The sequence below is a fragment of the Oncorhynchus gorbuscha genome, linkage group LG03, assembly GCF_021184085.1.
Source record: "Oncorhynchus gorbuscha isolate QuinsamMale2020 ecotype Even-year linkage group LG03, OgorEven_v1.0, whole genome shotgun sequence".
In the NCBI taxonomy this organism is placed as follows: Eukaryota; Metazoa; Chordata; class Actinopteri; order Salmoniformes; family Salmonidae; genus Oncorhynchus; species Oncorhynchus gorbuscha.
The window spans coordinates 68,225,254-68,244,185 of record NC_060175.1 but is presented as its reverse complement, the minus strand read 5'-3'; the positions used below and the strand labels follow the sequence as shown (position 1 = coordinate 68,244,185).

Sequence of the window (18,932 nt, the reverse complement as noted above, 5' to 3'; positions counted from 1 at the left end):
GCAACACACTGGTGTGGGGTAAGTCTCAGGTGGCAATGCCCCCATTATAGTGCTCTTGAATCTCATGATCTCATCAAGCTTACTGATATACACGGAGTACAAAACATTAAGAACACCTGCTCTTTCCATTATATCGACTAACGTCACTTGTTAAATCCCCTTCAGTCAGTTTAGCTGAAGGGGAGGAGACAAGTTAAATAATGATTTTTAAGTCTTGAGACATGGATTGCTTATGTGTGCCATTCAGAGGATGAATGGGCAAGATTTACGTGTCTTTGAACCGGGTATGGTAGTAGGTGCCAGGCGCACCGGTTTGAGAGTGTCAAGAACTTCATCGCTGCAGGGTTTTTCACGCTCAACAGTTTCCCGTGTGTATCAAAAATGATTCACCACCCAAAGGGCATCCAGCCAACTTGACACAACTGTGGGTAGCATTGGAGTCAACGTGGGCCAGCATCCCTGTGGAACGCTTTCCACACGTTGTAGAGCACATTCCCTGACGAATTGAGGCTGTTCTGAGGGCAAAAAGGGATGCAACTCAATACTGGGAAGGTGTTCCTAATGTTTTGTACGCTCAGTGTAGATCTCAATCTATATCTATTACAGTGAATCTGTTTCTACGTTGTATTTTGAGGAATCAATTTGATCTGGCGTTGGTAATATGCCAATGTGGATTTATGTCCTGAATGTTCCCTTAAAGTGAATGATTTCATTCAATGGAATTTTTACATCCGTGTTTTACCTGAATGTTCACATTCATTAGAATATTTGCAGTTTGATACATTCTATGGGAATGTGCTTGGGGAGTTGTGCATGTATAGTGAGAGAGCAATGGTGATGGAGGCTGTTCAGGGACTGTAGGGAATATGTAAGGTTTTATGTATTTCTGCGGTGAATTCATTTTCCTCATTCTCTTTTTTAAAATGTCAACTCACTCTCTCTCCCACGCTTCACCCCCACACCTCTCTCTCTCTCTCTCTCTCTCTCTATTCTGTGATTTGGGTCACTGGCTGACTAAGAGAGGACACACAGCTGGCCCATAAACCCCCCCCCCCCACACACACACACAGACTCTCACAGTCTGTAAAAGATTTGTTTACTGTTGTTTGCCCACACTGAACATTAACTTCTCTTTCCCTACCACACTCCCTTCATCCTCCCACTATTTTTATAAACAAAACTCTGTGACCTGTGTGTGTGTGTGTGTGTGTGTGTGTGTGTGTGTGTGTGTGTGTGTGTGTGTGTGTGTGTGTGTGTGTGTGTGTGTGTGTGTGTGTGTGTGTGTGTGTGTGTGTGTGTGTGTGTGTGTGTGTGTGTGTGTGTGTGTGTGTGTGTAAGGTATCCTGCTGCTCTCTTCATCATATCAAGAGATGTTCATTCTATTTGCTTTATATGTTTATTTGACAGAGAAATCTGTCCAATTTGTTTAGATTTATATGTGTTTTGTGAAAACAGTGAAGGGGGGGGGGGTATTTGATCCCCTGCTGATTTTGTACATTTGCCCACTGACAAAGAAATGATCAGTCTATAATTGTAATAGTAGTTTTATTTGAACAGTGAGAGACAGAATAACAACAAGAAAATCCAGAAAAGCGCATGTCAAAAATGTTAGAAATTGATTTACATTTTAATGAGGGAAATAAGTATTTGACCCCCTCTCAATCAGAAAGATTTCTGGCTCCCAGGTGTCTTTTATACAGGTAACGAGCTGAGATTAGGAGCACACTCTTAAAGGGAGTGCTCCTAATCTCAGTTTGTCACGTGTATAAAAGACACCTGACCACAGAAGCAATCAATCAATCAGATTCCAAACTCTCCACCATGGCCAAGACCAAAGAGCTCTCCAAGGATGTCAGGGACAAGATTGTAGACCTACACAAGGCTGGAATGGGCTACAATACCATCGCCAAGCAGTTTGGTGAGAAGGTGACAACAGTTGGTGCGATTATTCGCAAATGGAAGAAACACAAAATAACTGTCAATCTCCCTCGGCCTGGGGCTCCATGCAAGATCTCACCTCGTGGAGTTGCAATGATCATGAGAACGGTGAGGAATCAGCCCAGAACTACACGGGAGGATCTTGTCAATGATCTCAAGGCAGCTGGGACCATAGTCACCAAGAAAACAATTGGTAACACTGTGCCGTGAAGGACTGAAATCCTGCAGCGCCCGCAAGGTCACCCTGCTCAAGAAAGCACATATACGTGCCCGTCTGAAGTTTGCCAATGAACATCTGAATGATTCAGAGGACAACTGTGTGAAAGTGTTGTGGTCAGATGAGACCAAAATGGAGCTCCTTGGCATCAACTCAACTCGCCGTGTTTGGAGGAGGAGGAATACTGCCTATGACCCCAAGAACACCATTCCCACCGTCAAACATGGAGGTGGAAACATTATGCTTTGGGGGTGTTTTTCTGCTAAGGGGACAGGACAACTTCAACGCATCAAAGGGATGATGGACGGGGCCATGTACCGTCAAATCTTGGGTGAGAACCTCCTTCCCTCAGCCAGGGCATTGAAAATGGGTCGTGGATGGGTATTCCAGCATGACAATGACCCAAAACACACAGCCAAGGCAACAAAGGAGTGGCTCAAGAAGAAGCACATTAAGGTCCTGGAGTGGCCTAGCCAGTCTCCAGACCTTAATCCCATCAAATCTATGGAGGGAGCTGAAGGTTCGAGTTGCCAAACGTCAGCCTCGAAACCTTAATGACTTGGAGAAGATCTGCAAAGAGGAGTGGGACAAAACTGCTCCTGAGATGTGTGCAAACCTGGTGGCCAACTACAAGAAACGTCTGACCTCTGTGATTACCAACAAGGGGTTTGCCACCAAGTACTAAGTCATGTTTTGCAGAGGGGTCAAATACTTGTTTCCCTCATTAAAATACAAATCAATATAACATTTTTGACGTGTTTTTTCTGGATTTTTTTGGTTGTTATTCTGTCTCTCACTGTTCAAATAAACCTCCCATTAAAATTATAGACGGATCATTTCTTTGTCAGTGGTCAACCGTACAAAATCAGCAGGTTATCAAGTACTTTCTTCCCCTCGCTGTAGGATGGCAGAGCAAGCAGATCAGTAATATCATGATCAAATTGGGCAAACTCTAGGTCCCTGTCTGAATCTATAAAACTAGCAGTCAGATAATGAACATAGGCCTACGGGCCCTGTGGTTGAATCACATGGCTAATCTCCTCAAATAATGAATGACATCATCATCCTTTTGGTTTAGACCCTATTGAAGGCAAGGGAAGGAAAGCTTGCACGTGATAGGGAAACAGGTTGCAATAGAACTTGAGTCTGGACCAATGAATACATGAATGGTCACTAATCAACTGTGAGATCAAGGAGAGCTAAGGGCCCTTTATCTTTTGATGGCTGTTTGGTATGCTATTCAAGTCAGTGAAGCCTGCTGAGGCTTATTATTCACACGCAACCACAGGCCCAATAAACTGTGGTAAGAATCACACAATCACCCCGCACATGCCACGCAGCTGTCGCCATATGGCATCGTGACTTGTACAGAGAGAGGGGAGGGAAGGAGGGGGGCTTCCCGGATAGCGACCCTCTGTGTCAACCTGTCTGAGTGACAGGGAGGGTAGGGCCTTGTCCTCCTCCTCTAGCATAAATTGTAGATGTAAATGACAACAGGCGATTGGCTGGCAAACGACACGATTACCCGTTAATCTATGTCCGTCCCAATCACACCTCCGTCACATCTCATGAATGTATTACTGCCTCATCATTTCCGGTCGAGGCCAGATGCACACCGGGCCTCCGCTACCACCTGCCGCTCAGGATTTCAGGGAGGGGGAAGGATCTGGCGACTGTGGCACGGGGCCTGGTCAGACAAGGAGAGAGGGGCCGGGGGCATGCAATTACGGAGTATGTGACTGGCAGGCAAAATGATTGAAGAAAGCCTCAACACCACCCCTCCATCCCTGCACACTCAACCCCTCCGTGGGGTATAATCCACCAGAGGCTAAAAGTACCCCCACTTTCACTGTTCCCATGGCAACTCGCACCGTTGGAAAGCAGGGTCTTGCATGGCGGCTTGCGCAGTTAGGAGACCCCCCCATTGAGGAGTCAGAGCTTATTGATCCACCGTTGCGTGGAGGGGAGCCAAGCAGCTAAATTTGGACACACCCGCATCTTGAAAAGGGTGCTGTGTCTATACATTCTAAAACGCATGCGTGCACATACATAATCACCCGCGTAGGGCTAAACGTGCATTAACCAAGAGGAGTGTATATAGCTGACTAATTACTGCTCTTAAAAATGAATGTTGTATTGCCAGAGCAATGTTGCGTAGTTGGTTGGCCTCTGCATAACACAGCCTGAGGCTGTATTATTTTTGTGTCATTTCATACAATTTTGTAAAAGCTAATATTTGTGAAATGTTTTGAGTAAGAATGATCATTTAACATGTCTTATGTTGACTTAAATGGGCCGAGTGATGCAGCAGGCTGATTTGGAACTGTCCATGGTGCTGTATATAATCAGGTCGGTCATGGCTGCTACTAAAAATGACCCAACATGTTGGCTTAGTCATTTCTCCTCGGAAAGCAATCCACGGTGTGGACTGCCCAAACGTACAGTTATTTGGTTAAAATGTTCGACAGGGCTTCCTAGTGTAGGCTTCTTTCAGCATTGTTTAAATGGACGCGGTCCATGGTTTTGTAATGCTGAAATGTCCCATTGCCTGCTCATCCATCCCATCAAGTTTTTGTCTTGTTTCATTACTTCCCTTTTTCTTAAGTTAATGATATTGACACTGATCTCGGGTGAAATGCTGAACATATAGTACTCCATGGCTCAGAGTTTTAGGCTACATTATGAACAGATACAATTTTACAGCACCCTGCTTTGGTGTCACTTCACATTTCAGGTACTTTCCATTAATACAAAAATGTGTTTATATCCGGATACATTATTTATATTAAACGTAGGGAAATCATGGAATCGTAGCCTGTAATGTAGCCTACTTGGATTTTCTTCATCCCACTATTTCAGTATAATATTACAAGCGCCAGTTTGTCTAGACGACTTTGCGCGCGTCGACATGTATGTGTCCTAATCACGGACAGGGCGGCTCGCCAGTATGCCCTAACCTACTTTTCACAGCAATTATTGTTGGTGTGCAGGCATGGCAAGCCATGATACCCAACATGGCTGACTGCCTGGCCCTCGCTTCCTAGCGCCGAATTACTTACTGTTCTCAGCTCCGAGAGAAGGATAGAAGGGAGAACATGAAGCGCGAGGGTTTTGATTTTTTTTTGTGCACTTTATTATTGTGGTCGGAGCATGAATATTTCAACATGCGTGGATCAGCTCCAACCGTGGCGGCGGCGACAGCCAGACTGAGAGAAACACAGATTGGTTTTCATAGCAGAACTATTTTGTGCCACAACACATCCGATGATGCAAGTCAAGGCTGCCAGACACGCCTTCCCTCCCTCAGCCATTTCCAAAATGTGGGGATTTCTTTTTAGGTTGTAGAATTTACCATCAGAATGGATTATGTGACTGAATTTGGAATAAAAAAAAAAAGATATTTCCATATAAACGACTTTTAATTCACTTTGTAAATACAACGAAATATATTGGTCATATTCATATGAATTCATGTTTGATTCAAATAATAAGTGAAGGGTGATGACCACATCGCAGGAAAAGCAATGCATTGGTAGCCTACTAATTACTCATCGATGTGTTGGCAGAGCATGACGTCATGGAGAGGCTCAATTCCTTTTTGTAGGCTATATAACATGGGCCTAACTGTCTTTGAAATGTATCAGGCTACAAGTGACAGAAAATGTGCAATAATAAATATAATTTAAAGTGCCCCCTGTGTTATAATTGAATATTTAATGAAGCTTACATGTTTATAATTATTACCAAAAATGCCATTAGGTTTCATATGCTTCATTGCTACTATGTTCCGCTATAGCCTACATACAATTGAATGGATTTAGATGGGTTTACTAAAATATGAATGCGAGTGAGATATAGTTCCGAGTCGCCATCCAGTTGTGGCTATGGCGGATACGGTGGTTTAACAGCCCTGCGAGCTGGAATAAACCAGGGAGGCGGAGGAAGAAAGCAGCGAGGGGGAGGGGTGTTGAGAGGAGGAGAGCGTAACGCGAGGATGGATAGTACCACCAGGGTCTGCTGAGAGCCATGTTGGATATGAATGAAAGGGAGAGTTGCTGCACCCCTGACGCCGACAGACCGAGTTCTACCGAACACAGCGAGTAAATGCCAACTTCCCGGGCCCACGGAGAGACGGGGGAGCACGGGGGAAGGTGTCGGGCGGTGCCGCTGGAGCTGGCTACCTAGCCGGCGACGGAAGAGAGAGAGACGCACTAGGAAGAGAGCGAGAGAGAGGGAGAGAGAAAGAGAGAGTGGTGAGAGGGAGAAAGGGGGAAGGAGAAAGGATCTTACCAGACTAATGGCTGCACTGCTACTGGGTTCCAGCCTGCTCTCACCACTTCTTCTCCACCTGCTCCTCAGCCCTTTGTTCGCGGTTAACCCGGGGAAGTTAGCAGGGACCTGTCGTTGGAGCCCGGGACCCTGCCCTGAGACACCGAGCCATCCAAGGGAAGCTGGGGTCTTGGCGAGCAGCAGTGGTTCTGTGATCTGCCCCAGGTGTACGTTACAACGTCTCCCATCGGGACGGCTCCAATCGGAACCAGCATTCCCGGTGTGGAGTCCTTTTGTATGGCAGGGGGCGCACGGAGACCCTTTTGAACCGTTGTGCACCGAAGAAGGAGGTGCGAGGGGGCCGTGGAATGGAGTCAGGCACCCCCAACCTGCAGGTAGGAGCAGGAGCAGCGGTGAGGAGAGGGGCGTTGTTTCACCTGTTTTCTGTTCGTGGGTTCAAAAGGCCAAAAAGCGGTATATACAAAGGACTAGAGATTGCGCGCGGTCACCACCCTCTCTGCCGCCCGCCAAACCCGACACAGGGAGAGTCTTTGTGCGCGGCCAACACCAGGGACCTGAAAGCGAGTCGTCGGAGATTGCTAAAGACGTTCGAGGGGCTTCTGAAAGGTGTACAAGGACCCTTCACCGGCCACTTCCCCCAACACAGCAAATATCTACAGCTAAGCAACCACCTGGACAGCAGCCATGGGTCCCTCCTCACTCTCATTTGGGCAATAATGCGTTGGACGCCGGCGAGGTGGCCACCGGTGCTTGTTCTCATTTAAGTAGTCACAATGTTATCGATCTCACCAGTGATGGTTGTAATCGTTCGTTTACTAAAGCCATTGGGAGAACGGGGAGGAGCGTGATGCAAGGCCCCTGCCCATGCTATCTCACCTCAGCCACCGCAGGCAGCGCAGCCAGATGTTACCAGTCACCCGGGATTACTGAATGGGCCATGGCCCTCACAGGTTGTTATTTCAGGCATACCCGAGACAGGCTCCACGCCAGCCCCAGTCCTGGGCATGCCATGGTTCTGGGCAGGAGGAGGGAGGGATGGATGGCACAAGGTAACAAACACGTGAACAAAAATGATTTGGATAATGATTTGGCCTCTGTTTATCTAACAACCAAGCTTAAGGAGCCGGCTGCTCCGCCACAGAGAATAGCAGTGTTGACTGGCCGAGAACAGAGCGCTCAACCCCTTGTAGAGAGTAAGGGGTTACCCTGGGGGTCTCTCCTCGGAACGAGGTGTTGTCGTTTGCAGCGGATGGATGTGGGGGGAGGACTTTCAGCCAACGTTATAGGTCCCAGGGGAAGCATAGAAGTGAGTAATCTCGACATTCAATTTCCCCCCACCACAAATATCACGGATAGTCTATGTTTGCCATCTAACGGAACCGGTTATAAAAACAGAAATTCTACTAGCTCATTTTCCTCATTCCATGACGAAATACAGGCAGCAGAATCGGCTGCTCGAGCCAATGTTCCTCATCCTCAGTCTGAGCCAGCTCACAATGAGTCAGCTATCGTCACCCCTATATTTTCTTCCATCACCGCTCTCACTATAGCAGCCTCGGTACACGCTGGTGTAATTAAGTCTGGTGTCACTCACAGGGATCTCGTTATCGCAAACCCCTTCTCATTCTCCATGGCGCTCAATCTAACTGAACGGGATAGTGACTCAGACTCACATTCCCAGCCACGGACTAGCCTCCTCTACACACCCCCTCCCTTTCACATAGGATCAGCACCACAGGCACAATGGACAGCACCCATCAAAACCTCTACCCAGATTTCTCCAATTAAACAGGTATATTCGGCTCACCACTTTCTGCCATTTATTGGGGAGAATGTTCACAACGTCAACAATAATAACAATATCAGAAATTACAACCAGAACCAGAACCACAATAACAACAACAAGGAAAACAAAGAGGAGCGTGTTCAGATGAATTATGAAATAAATGGTGCCAATAGTAGACAGGAGCCAGTGGATCTGAGTGGACTATGCTCACAGACACAGCTGGGCTTGGTCCCTGAAGAATTGCTCTACACTGCGTGTGTTGACAGCAGCTCAGGCGACAGCTTAACTAATGTCCAGGGGGGCACTCGCCCGCAATTAAAAGCAGGTAAACTGGTGCCATTACAACAGGAAGGTGTCAGTCAGCCAGAAAGGCATATGGATGGCGAGGTTGAGGAGGGGTCTGGGGGAGGCAAATTACAGGTGGGGGAGGGAGAGAGACAGGCCAGAGAGGCACGGAGGGAGGAGGTGGAGGAGTGGGAGTCAGAGGGAATAACAAAGAGAGCCACAGCCCAGACAGATGAGACTGTAGAAGCAGAGGGAGAGAGAGAGAAAGGTCAGGAGAGGGCCAGCCTCACACAGACACAGAGTGGTGAAGGAGGAGAAGAGGAGGGGAAGAAAGTGTGGCAGGGGGCTGAAAGCACACAGGAAGACGAGGAGGAAAGGCACAGGTCAAGGGGAGAGAGAAGCTTGGGAAGGCAGACCGTGGAAGATGAAGGTGAGGAGGACAGAGGGAAAGAGGTTTTGGTGGTGGGGCGCGCTCGCCGAGCTGCCAACAGACACCCTCACTTCTCCCAGTATAACTTCCAGGTCCAGGTTCCAGAAAACCAGCCCCCAGGCACCTCAGTCATACCCATGTCAGCCACCGACCCAGACGCAGGTGAAGCAGGCAGGCTCAGCTACACCATGGCCCCTCTCATGAACAGCAGATCCACGGACTACTTCCACATCGACCCCGACACGGGCCTCATCACCACCTCCCAGGTGCTGGACAGGGAGCACATGGACCTGCATTACTTCCGGGTCACGGCGTCAGACCACGGCTCTCCACGCCTCTCTGGCACCACCATGGTGGCAATCACTGTGGCCGACCGCAATGACCACTCGCCTATCTTTGAGCACACAGAGTACCGGGAGACCATCCGGGAGAACGTGGAGGAGGGCTACCCCATCCTGCAGCTCCGAGCCACTGACCTGGATGCCCCGTCCAACGCCAACATCCGCTACCGCTTCATAGGAGACACTGCTGCTGCGGCCCGGGCCGCATTTGAGATCGACCCCCGCTCAGGGCTGATTACCACGCGGGGCGTGGTCGACCGGGAAACCAACGAGCGCTACACCCTCCACGTGGAGGCCAGCGACCAGGGAAGGGAGCCCGGGCCACGCTCGGCCATTGTTAAGGTCTCCATCACGGTGCTGGACGAGAACGACAACGTGCCCCAGTTCAGCGAGAAGCGCTATGTGGTGGCGGTCAGGGAGGACGTCCGGCCCCACTCGGAGATCCTGAGGGTGAGCGCTACGGACCATGATAAGGATAGCAACGCGGCCGTCCACTACAACATCATCAGTGGGAACAGCCGGGGCCAGTTCTCCATCGACAGTGTGACGGGGGAGATCCAGGTAGTTGCCCCTCTGGACTTTGAGGCAGAGAGGGAGTACACTCTGAGGGTACGAGCCCAGGACAATGGCCGGCCGCCCCTCTCCAATAACACAGGTATTATCAGCGTGCAGGTGACCGACGTCAACGACAACCCTCCCATCTTCGTGTCCACGCCGTTCCAGGCGTCAGTGCTGGAGAGCGCCCCCGTGGGCAGCTCCATCCTCCATATCCAGGCCATCGACACCGACTCTGGGGACAACGCCCGTCTGGAGTACCGGCTGACTGGCACCAGCCCTGACACGCCCTTCGTCATTAACTCCGCCACCGGCTGGGTGACGGTCAGTTCGTCTCTCGACCGGGAGTCTGTGGAACACTTCTTCTTTGGGGTGGAGGCCAGAGACTATGGCGTCCCACCTCTCTCTGCCACAGCCAGCGTGACTATAACAGTGATGGACGTCAACGACAACAGGCCAGAGTTCCTGCAGAAAGAGTACTTTGTGAGGCTCAACGAGGACGCAGCTGTGGGCACCAGTGTGGTCATTGTGACCGCGGTCGACCGTGATGTCAACAGTGCGGTCACCTATCAGATCACAGGGGGCAACACGCGTAACCGCTTTGCCATAAGCACAGCCGGGGGGTCGGGGCTGGTCTCTCTAGCACTGCCGCTCGACTACAAACAGGAGCGCCGATACGTTCTGACTGTGACGGCTTCCGACCGCACGCTACATGACACATGCCAGGTCCACGTCAACATCACGGACGCCAACACACACCGGCCCGTGTTCCAGAGTGCTCACTACTCTGTGACCGTGAACGAGGACCGCCCCCCGGGCAGCACGGTTGTGGTCATCAGCGCCACGGATGATGACGTTGGCGAAAACTCTCGCATCACCTACTTCCTGGAAGACAACATCCCCCAGTTCCGCATTGACCCGTCCAGTGGAGCCATCACCCTGCAAGCCGAGCTGGACTACGAAGACCAGATGACCTACACTCTGGCCATCACCGCCCGGGACAACGGCATCCCACAGAAGTCTGACACCACCTATGTAGAGGTGAATGTGAACGATGTGAACGACAACGCACCGCAGTTCCTCAGCCCCAGGTACCAGGGCACCGTCAGTGAAGACGCCCCACCCTTCACTAGTGTCCTACAGATATCCGCAATGGACCGAGATGCCCACGCCAACGGCCGCGTCCAGTACACCTTCCAGAATGGGGAGGACGGTGACGGAGACTTCACCATCGAGCCCACATCGGGCATCGTACGCACGGTCCGTCGTCTGGACCGCGAGAGTGTTCCATTCTATGAGCTGACGGCGTACGCCGTGGACCGCGGTGTGCCTCCCCAGCGGACGCCCGTCCACATCCAGGTGACGGTTCTCGACGTCAACGACAACGCTCCTGTCTTCCCGGCAGACGACTTTGAGGTTCTGGTGAAGGAGAACAGCGCTGTGGGGTCGGTGGTGGCCCAGATCACAGCCACAGACCCAGACGAGGGGACCAACGCCCAGATCATGTATCAAATCGTAGAAGGCAACATCCCTGAGATCTTCCAGATGGACATCTTCTCCGGGGAGCTCACCTCCCTCATCGACCTGGACTACGAGGCCCGCTCTGAGTACGTGATCGTGGTCCAGGCCACCTCAGCCCCCCTGGTGAGCCGAGCCACGGTGCGCATCCGGCTGGTGGACCAGAACGACAACCGGCCCCAACTCCAGGACTTCCAGATCGTCTTCAACAACTTTGTGTCCAACCGCTCCAATAGTTTCCCCAGCGACGTGATCGGCCGGGTCCCGGCCCACGACCCTGATGTGTCAGACCACCTGTACTACTCCATTGCCCGGGGAAACGACCTACACCTGCTGCTGCTCAACCACAGCAGTGGAGAGATCCGGCTGAGCCGCAAGCTGGACAACAACAGAGCCTTGGTGGCCCCCATGCTCATCACTGTCACAGGTGAGAGACAGAGGGATAAGTGTGGCTGGATGTGTGAGAGGGAGGGGGAGAGAGAGATGTGTGTGAAAGAGATGGTGTTGGTTTGTGTGTGTGGGGGGAAGAGAGGGTGGGGGTTGGTTTGTGTGTGTGTCTGAGAGAGAGAGTGTGGGAAGGGCCTGTCAGAAAATGCGAATGAGGGGTATTTGAGATACTTAGGCTCTTGATCCATGATTTATGTTATTTTTGTGAATTAAATGAAATAGGCGACGAGGGGCATGCAATGATAAACTTCCTGGTAAGGATGGTTTATGATTTATTTTACTGTACAACAGTCAAGCATTTTTTTTAGTTTGTTAAAGAGCTTTTATATGGCCAGTGTTTTTTTGTGACCTGCTGGTCTATTTACAGAGCTTTTATCCAGCCTCTCTCAGCCGACTCCTCTCCTCTAGGACTGGAGTGTTATGAGATTATAATTAAATACAGTCAGCCTCCCCTCTATTCTCCCCTTCGCAATCTCTCTCTCTCTCTCTCTCTCTCTCTCTCTCTCTCTCTCTCTCTCTCTCTCTCTCTCTCTCTCTCTCTCTCTCTCTCTCTCTCTCTCTCTCTCTCTCTCTCTCTCTCTCTCTCTCTCTCTCTCTCTCTCTCACTGTCTCTCTCTCTCTCTCTCTCTCTCTCTCTCTCTCTCTCTCTCTCTCTCTCTCTCTCTCTCTCTCTCTCTCTCTCACACGCTCACTGTCTCTCTCTCTCTGACTCTCTCTCTCTCATTCACTCTCTCTCTCTTTGGCTCTCATGCTCTCTCTCTCTCTCTCTCTCTCTCGATCTCTCTGCTCTTTACTGAGACTAGAGAGAGGGGAGATTAAGATGTAATATAGTCGGTCTAAGATCCCAGCAGGACAGCCGGCCAGGCCTGTACTCATCTGATATCTGTCTCCATCCATCTGTCTGTCTTTCCTTCCCTGGGGCACCAACACACAACACCACTTCCCCTCTTTTGTGTGTGTGCGTGCGCGAGTGCTTGCATGTGTATCTGTGTTTGTGTGTGTCTGCACAGTACATATGGGTGTAGACAGAAAGCTGTGGAGAGGAAAGGCAAATGAGCATTAAATCAGTTGTATTTGTCACATTCTTCGTAGACAACAGGTGTAGACTAATAGTAGAACACTTACTTACTTATGGTCCAAGTTAAAGTTAAGATAGAAAATAGAAATAGTGAAATGAGGAATAAATACACAGTGAATAACGAATGGGAATAATGAGTAAAAATAACATGGCTATACATAGGGAGTATAAAATAACATGGCTATACATAGGGAGTATAAAATAACATGGCTATACATAGGGAGTATAAAATAGCATGACTATACATAGGGAGTATAAAATAACATGGCTATACATAGGGTAGTAAAATAAAATAAAAATAACATGGCTATACATAGGGAGTATAAAATAACATGGCTATACATAGAGAGTATAAAATAACATGGCTATACATAGGGGCTATACATAGTATAAAATAACATGGCTATACATAGGGAGTATAAAATAACATGGCTATACATAGGGAGTATAAAATAACATGGCTATACATAGGAGTATAAAATAACATGTATAAAATAACATGGCTATACATAGGAGTATAAAATAACATGGCTATACATAGGAGTATAAAATAACATGGCTATACATAGGGAGTATAAAATAACATGGCTATACATAGGGAGTATAAAATAACATGGCTATACATAGGGAGTATAAAATAACATGGCTATACATAGGGTATATAAAATAACATGGCTATACATAGGGAGTATAAAATAACATGGCTATACATAGGGAGTATAAAATAACATGGCTATACATAGGGAGTATAAAATAACATGGCTATACATAGGGAGTATAAAATAACATGGCTATACATAGGGAGTATAAAATAACATGGCTATACATAGGGAGTATAAAATAACATGGCTATACATAGGGAGTATAAAATAACATGGCTATACATAGGTATAAAATAACATGGCTAGTATAAAATAACATGGCTATACATAGGGAGTATAAAATAACATGGCTATACATAGGGAGTATAAAATAACATGGCTATACATAGGGGCTATACATAGAGAGTATAAAATAACATGGCTATACATAGGAGTATAAAATAACATGGCTATACATAGGGAGTATAAAATAACATGGCTATACATAGGGAGAGTAACATAAAATATAAAATAACATGGCTATACATAGGGAGTATAAAATAACATGGCTATACATAGGAGTATAAAATAACATGGCTATACATAGGGAGTATAAAATAACATGGCTATACATAGGGAGTATAAAATAACATGGCTATACATAGGGAGTATAAAATAACATGGCTATACATAGGGAGTATAAAATAACATGGCTATACATAGGGAGTATAAAATAACATGGCTATACATAGAGAGTATAAAATAACATGGCTATACATAGGGAGTATAAAATAACATGGCTATACATAGGGAGTATAAAATAACATGGCTATACATAGGGAGTATAAAATAACATGGCTATACATAGGGAGTATAAAATAACATGGCTATACATAGGGAGTATAAAATAACATGGCTATACATAGGGAGTATAAAATAACATGGCTATACATAGGGAGTATAAAATAACATGGCTATACATAGGGGCTAGTATAAAATAACATGGCTATACATAGGGAGTATAAAATAACATGGCTATACATAGGGAGTATAAAATAACATGGCTATACATAGGGAGTATAAAATAACATGGCTATACATAGGGAGTATAAAATAACATGGCTATACATAGGGAGTATAAAATAACATGGCTATACATAGGGAGTATAAAATAACATGGCTATACATAGAGAGTATAAAATAACATGGCTATACATAGGGAGTATAAAATAACATGGCTATACATAGGGAGTATAAAATAACATGGCTATACATAGGGAGTATAAAATAACATGGCTATACATAGGGGCTAGTATAAAATAACATGGCTATACATAGGGAGTATAAAATAACATGGCTATACATAGAGAGTATAAAATAACATGGCTATACATAGGGAGTATAAAATAACATGGCTATACATAGGGAGTATAAAATAACATGGCTATACATAGTATAAAATAACATGGCTAGTATAAAATAACATGGCTATACATAGGGAGTATAAAATAACATGGCTATACATAGGGATAAAATAACATATAAAATAACATGGCTATACATAGGGAGTATAAAATAACATGGCTATACATAGAGAGTATAAAATAACATGGCTATACATAGGTATAAAATAACATGGCTAGTATAAAATAACATGGCTATACATAGGGAGTATAAAATAACATGGCTATACATAGGGAGTATAAAATAACATGGCTATACATAGGGAGTATAAAATAACATGGCTATACATAGGGGGAGTATAAAATAACATGGCTATACATAGGAGTATAAAATAACATGGCTATACATAGGGAGTATAAAATAACATGACTATACATAGGGAGTATAAAATAACATGGCTATACATAGGGAGTATAAAATAACATGACTATATACAGGGAGTATAAAATAACATGGCTATACATAGGGAGTATAAAATAACATGACTATATAAAATAACAGGCAGTATAAAATAGCATGACTATATAAAATAACAGGGAGTAGAAAATAGCATGACTATATACAGGCTATACATAGAGTATAAAATAACATGGCTATACATAGGGAGTATAAAATAACATGGCTATACATAGGGAGTATAAAATAACATGGCTATACATAGGGAGTATAAAATAGCATGACTATATACAGGGAGTATAAAATAGCATGACTATATACAGGGAGTATAAAATAACATGGCTATACATAGGGAGTATAAAATAACATGACTATATACAGGGAGTATAAAATAACATGGCTATACATAGGGAGTATAAAATAGCATGACTATATACAGGGAGTATAAAATAGCATGACTATATACAGGGAGTAGAAAATAGCATGACTATATACAGGGAGTACCAGTACCGAGTCGACATGCAGGGGTACGAGGTAATTGAGGTAGCTATGTACTGTACATATAGGTAGGGTTAAAGTGACTAGGTAACAGGATAGATCATAGACAGTAGCAGCCTCATATGTGCAAAAGAGTTAGTGTGTTCGTGCAAAAAAGGGTCAGTGCAGATATCCGGGTAGCCATTTGATGACCTATTTAGCCATCTTGTTTAGTAGTCTTATTGCTTGTGGGTAGAAGCTGTTCACGGTTCTGTTGGTTCCAGACTTGGTGCACTGGTACCGCTTGCTGTGCGGTAGAAGAGAGAACAGTCTGTGGCTTGGGTGGTTGGAGTCTTTAACAATTTTTTGGGCCTTCCTCTGACACCGCCTGGTATAGAGGTCGTGGATGGCAGAGAGCTCGGCCGCAGTGATATACTAGGCCATAAGCACTACCCTTTGTAGCACCTTGCGGTCGGATGCCAAGCAGTTGCCGTACCAAACGGCGATGCAGCCAGTCAAGATGCTCTCGAGGGTGCAGCTGTAGAACGCTTTGAGGATAAGGGGGCCCATGCCAAATCTTTTCAGTCTCCTGAGGGGGAAGAGGTGTGGTGCCCTCTTCATGACTGTGTTGGTGTGTTTGAACCATGATAGATCTTTAGTGATGTGGACACCAAGGAACTTTAAGCTCTCCACCCGCTCTACTACAGACCCATCGATGTGAATGGGGATGTGTTCGGCAACCCGTTTCCTCTAGTCCACGATAAGCTCATTTGTTTTACTGACCTCCTCCCTATAGGCTGTCTCATTGTTGTCGGTTATCGGGCCTACCACCGTTGTCTCTCGGCAAACTTTATGATGGTTTTGAAGTCCTTCGCAGCCACACAGTCGCGGGTGAACAGGGAATACAGGAGGGGACTAAGCATGCAACCCTGAGGGGCCCCCAGTGTTGAGGGTCATCGTGGCAAATGTGTTGTTGCCTAGCCTCACCACCTGGGGGCGGCCCGTCAGGAAGTCCAGGATCCAGTTGCAGAGGGAGGTGTTCAGTCCCAGGGACCTTAACTGAGTGACGAGCTTGGAGGGCACTATGGTGTTGAACGCTGAGCTGTAGTCAGCATTCTCACGCAGGTGTTCCTTTTGTCCAAGCCCTACCACATCCGACGAGTTTCAGAACCATTGTTGTAGGATTCGATCTTAGTCCTGTTTGATGACGTCAGAGGGCGTAGCAGGATTTCTTATAAGGGTCCGGGTTAGTGTCCCTCCCATTGAAAGTGGCAGCTCTAGCCTGTAATGTTGCCTGTAATCCTTGCTTCTGGTTGGGATGTGTACGCACGTACGTATGTCACTGTGGGGACGACGTTGTCGATGCACTTATTAATGAAGCCGGAAATGTGATCAACTCCTCAATGCCATCGGATGAATCCCGGAACATGTTCCAGTCTGTGCTAGCGAAACAGTCCCGTAGCTTTGCATCCCAATTCATCGGACCACTTCCGTATTGGGAGTGTCACGGGTACTTCCTGTTTGAGTTTGTGATGTAAGCAGGAATCAGGAGGATATAATTATGGTCCGATTTGCCAAATGGAGGGCGAGGGAGAGCTTTGAATTCCTCTCTGTGTGTGGAGTAAAGGTGATCTAGAATATTTTCTCTTATAGTTGCACAGGTGACATGCCGGTAGAAATGAGGTAGACATGCTAGGCACATCGACAGAACCAATTTTAGACTAGTCCCCTAACACTTTTCCCCCATGGAGTGGTTATAATAGTTAGTATTTCAAACCGTTTCGGGCGCTACAGACTTTTTAGTGAGAAGACCGATTTTTCGGGGATGTCTCATGGTCTGACAAACACCACTCTAGTTCTGTCACCTTTCACCTCAGATGCGGAAGTGTAACACAGGTGGATGCGGTGGATTGAGACTCATTCAATGCTAAACAACAGATATTTCTAGCTTAAACTGACGGAGTTTGATGGGGATCCTTTTTTATGATGTTACTTAGATTAACTCTAGGGGGTTTTAAAATGTGCGCCGTACACTTTTGTTTACCGTCCAACTTACATAATTGTGTTCTTCACTGGTCATGCATGGGATGGCAAGAGTTCACACAGTTTACAGTGTCCGTAAAGAGACCCTTCTCTTCCTGCTCCAGTTCTAGGATTTCCCCATTATATAATCTATCTGTAATGCCCATTATTAAACACAAGAGACAGGAGGGTTCAATACCCCCTCTCTTTCCTCTGTTAGCATCATCCTTTACTTATTCAACACACATAAATACATCCTGTAGGGAGTGTTCAGGCAGATTCTGTGTGTGGGTTTGTGTGTTTGTCTGTCAATGAGTCATTTCTCATTATATACTGTACATACAGTAGTTGTCAACGACACAATGTACACAAAAGTATGTGGACACCCCTTCAAATGAGTGGATTTGGCTCTTTTAGCCACACCTGTTGCTGTGTATAAAATGTATAACATCGAGAACACAGCCATGTAGTCTCCATAGACAAACACTTGCAGTAGAATGACCTTACTGAAAATCTCAGTCAGTTCGTTAAATGTCTGCCCTTTCTGCTGGTATCGTCTAGGAGCAACAACGGCTTAGTAGGTAGGCCACAAAAGCTCACAGAACAGGACCGCCGAGTGCTGAAGCGCGGATCGTGTATAAATGGTCTGCCCTCGGTTGCAACACTCACTACTGAGTTCCAAACTGACTCTGGAAGCAACATCAGCACAAGAACTGTTTGTCGGGAGCTTCATGAAATGGGTTTCCATAGCTGAGCAGCCGCACATAAGCCGAAGATCACCATGAGCTATGCCAAGCATCGACTGGAGTGGTGTAAAGCTTACCACAATTGTACTCTGGAGCAGTGGAAAGAGGAGTGATGAATCACGCTTCACCATCTGGCAGTCCAAATAACAAATCTGGGTTTGCCAGATGCCAGAAGAACACCTACCTACCGGAATGCATAGCTCCAACTCTAAAGTTTGGTGGAGTTGGAATAATGGTCTGGGGCTGTTTTTTATGGTTCAAGCTAGGCCCCTTAGTTCCAGTGAAGGGAAATCTTAATGCTGACATTCTAGACAATTCTGTGCTTCCAACTTTGTGGCAACAGTTTGGGGAAGGCCCTTTC

General features: G+C 46.6%; 1 protein-coding gene across 3 annotated transcripts in view; it reads left to right on the top strand.

Annotated features, from left to right (window-relative positions):
- Nucleotides 1–6,150: 6,150 nt before the first annotated feature.
- Nucleotides 6,151–18,932, top strand: part of celsr3 (cadherin, EGF LAG seven-pass G-type receptor 3) — a 54,686-nt gene continuing 41,904 nt past the window's right edge. For all 3 annotated transcript variants that reach the window (XR_006838164.1, XM_046343397.1, XM_046343395.1), the window contains exon 1: nt 6,151–11,787. Coding sequence is in view for 2 of the 3 variants with exons in the window: in XM_046343397.1 (XP_046199353.1) it covers nt 6,195–11,787 (5,593 nt within the window). In the remaining variant the exon portion in view is untranslated. The remainder of the gene's footprint in view (nt 11,788–18,932) is intronic.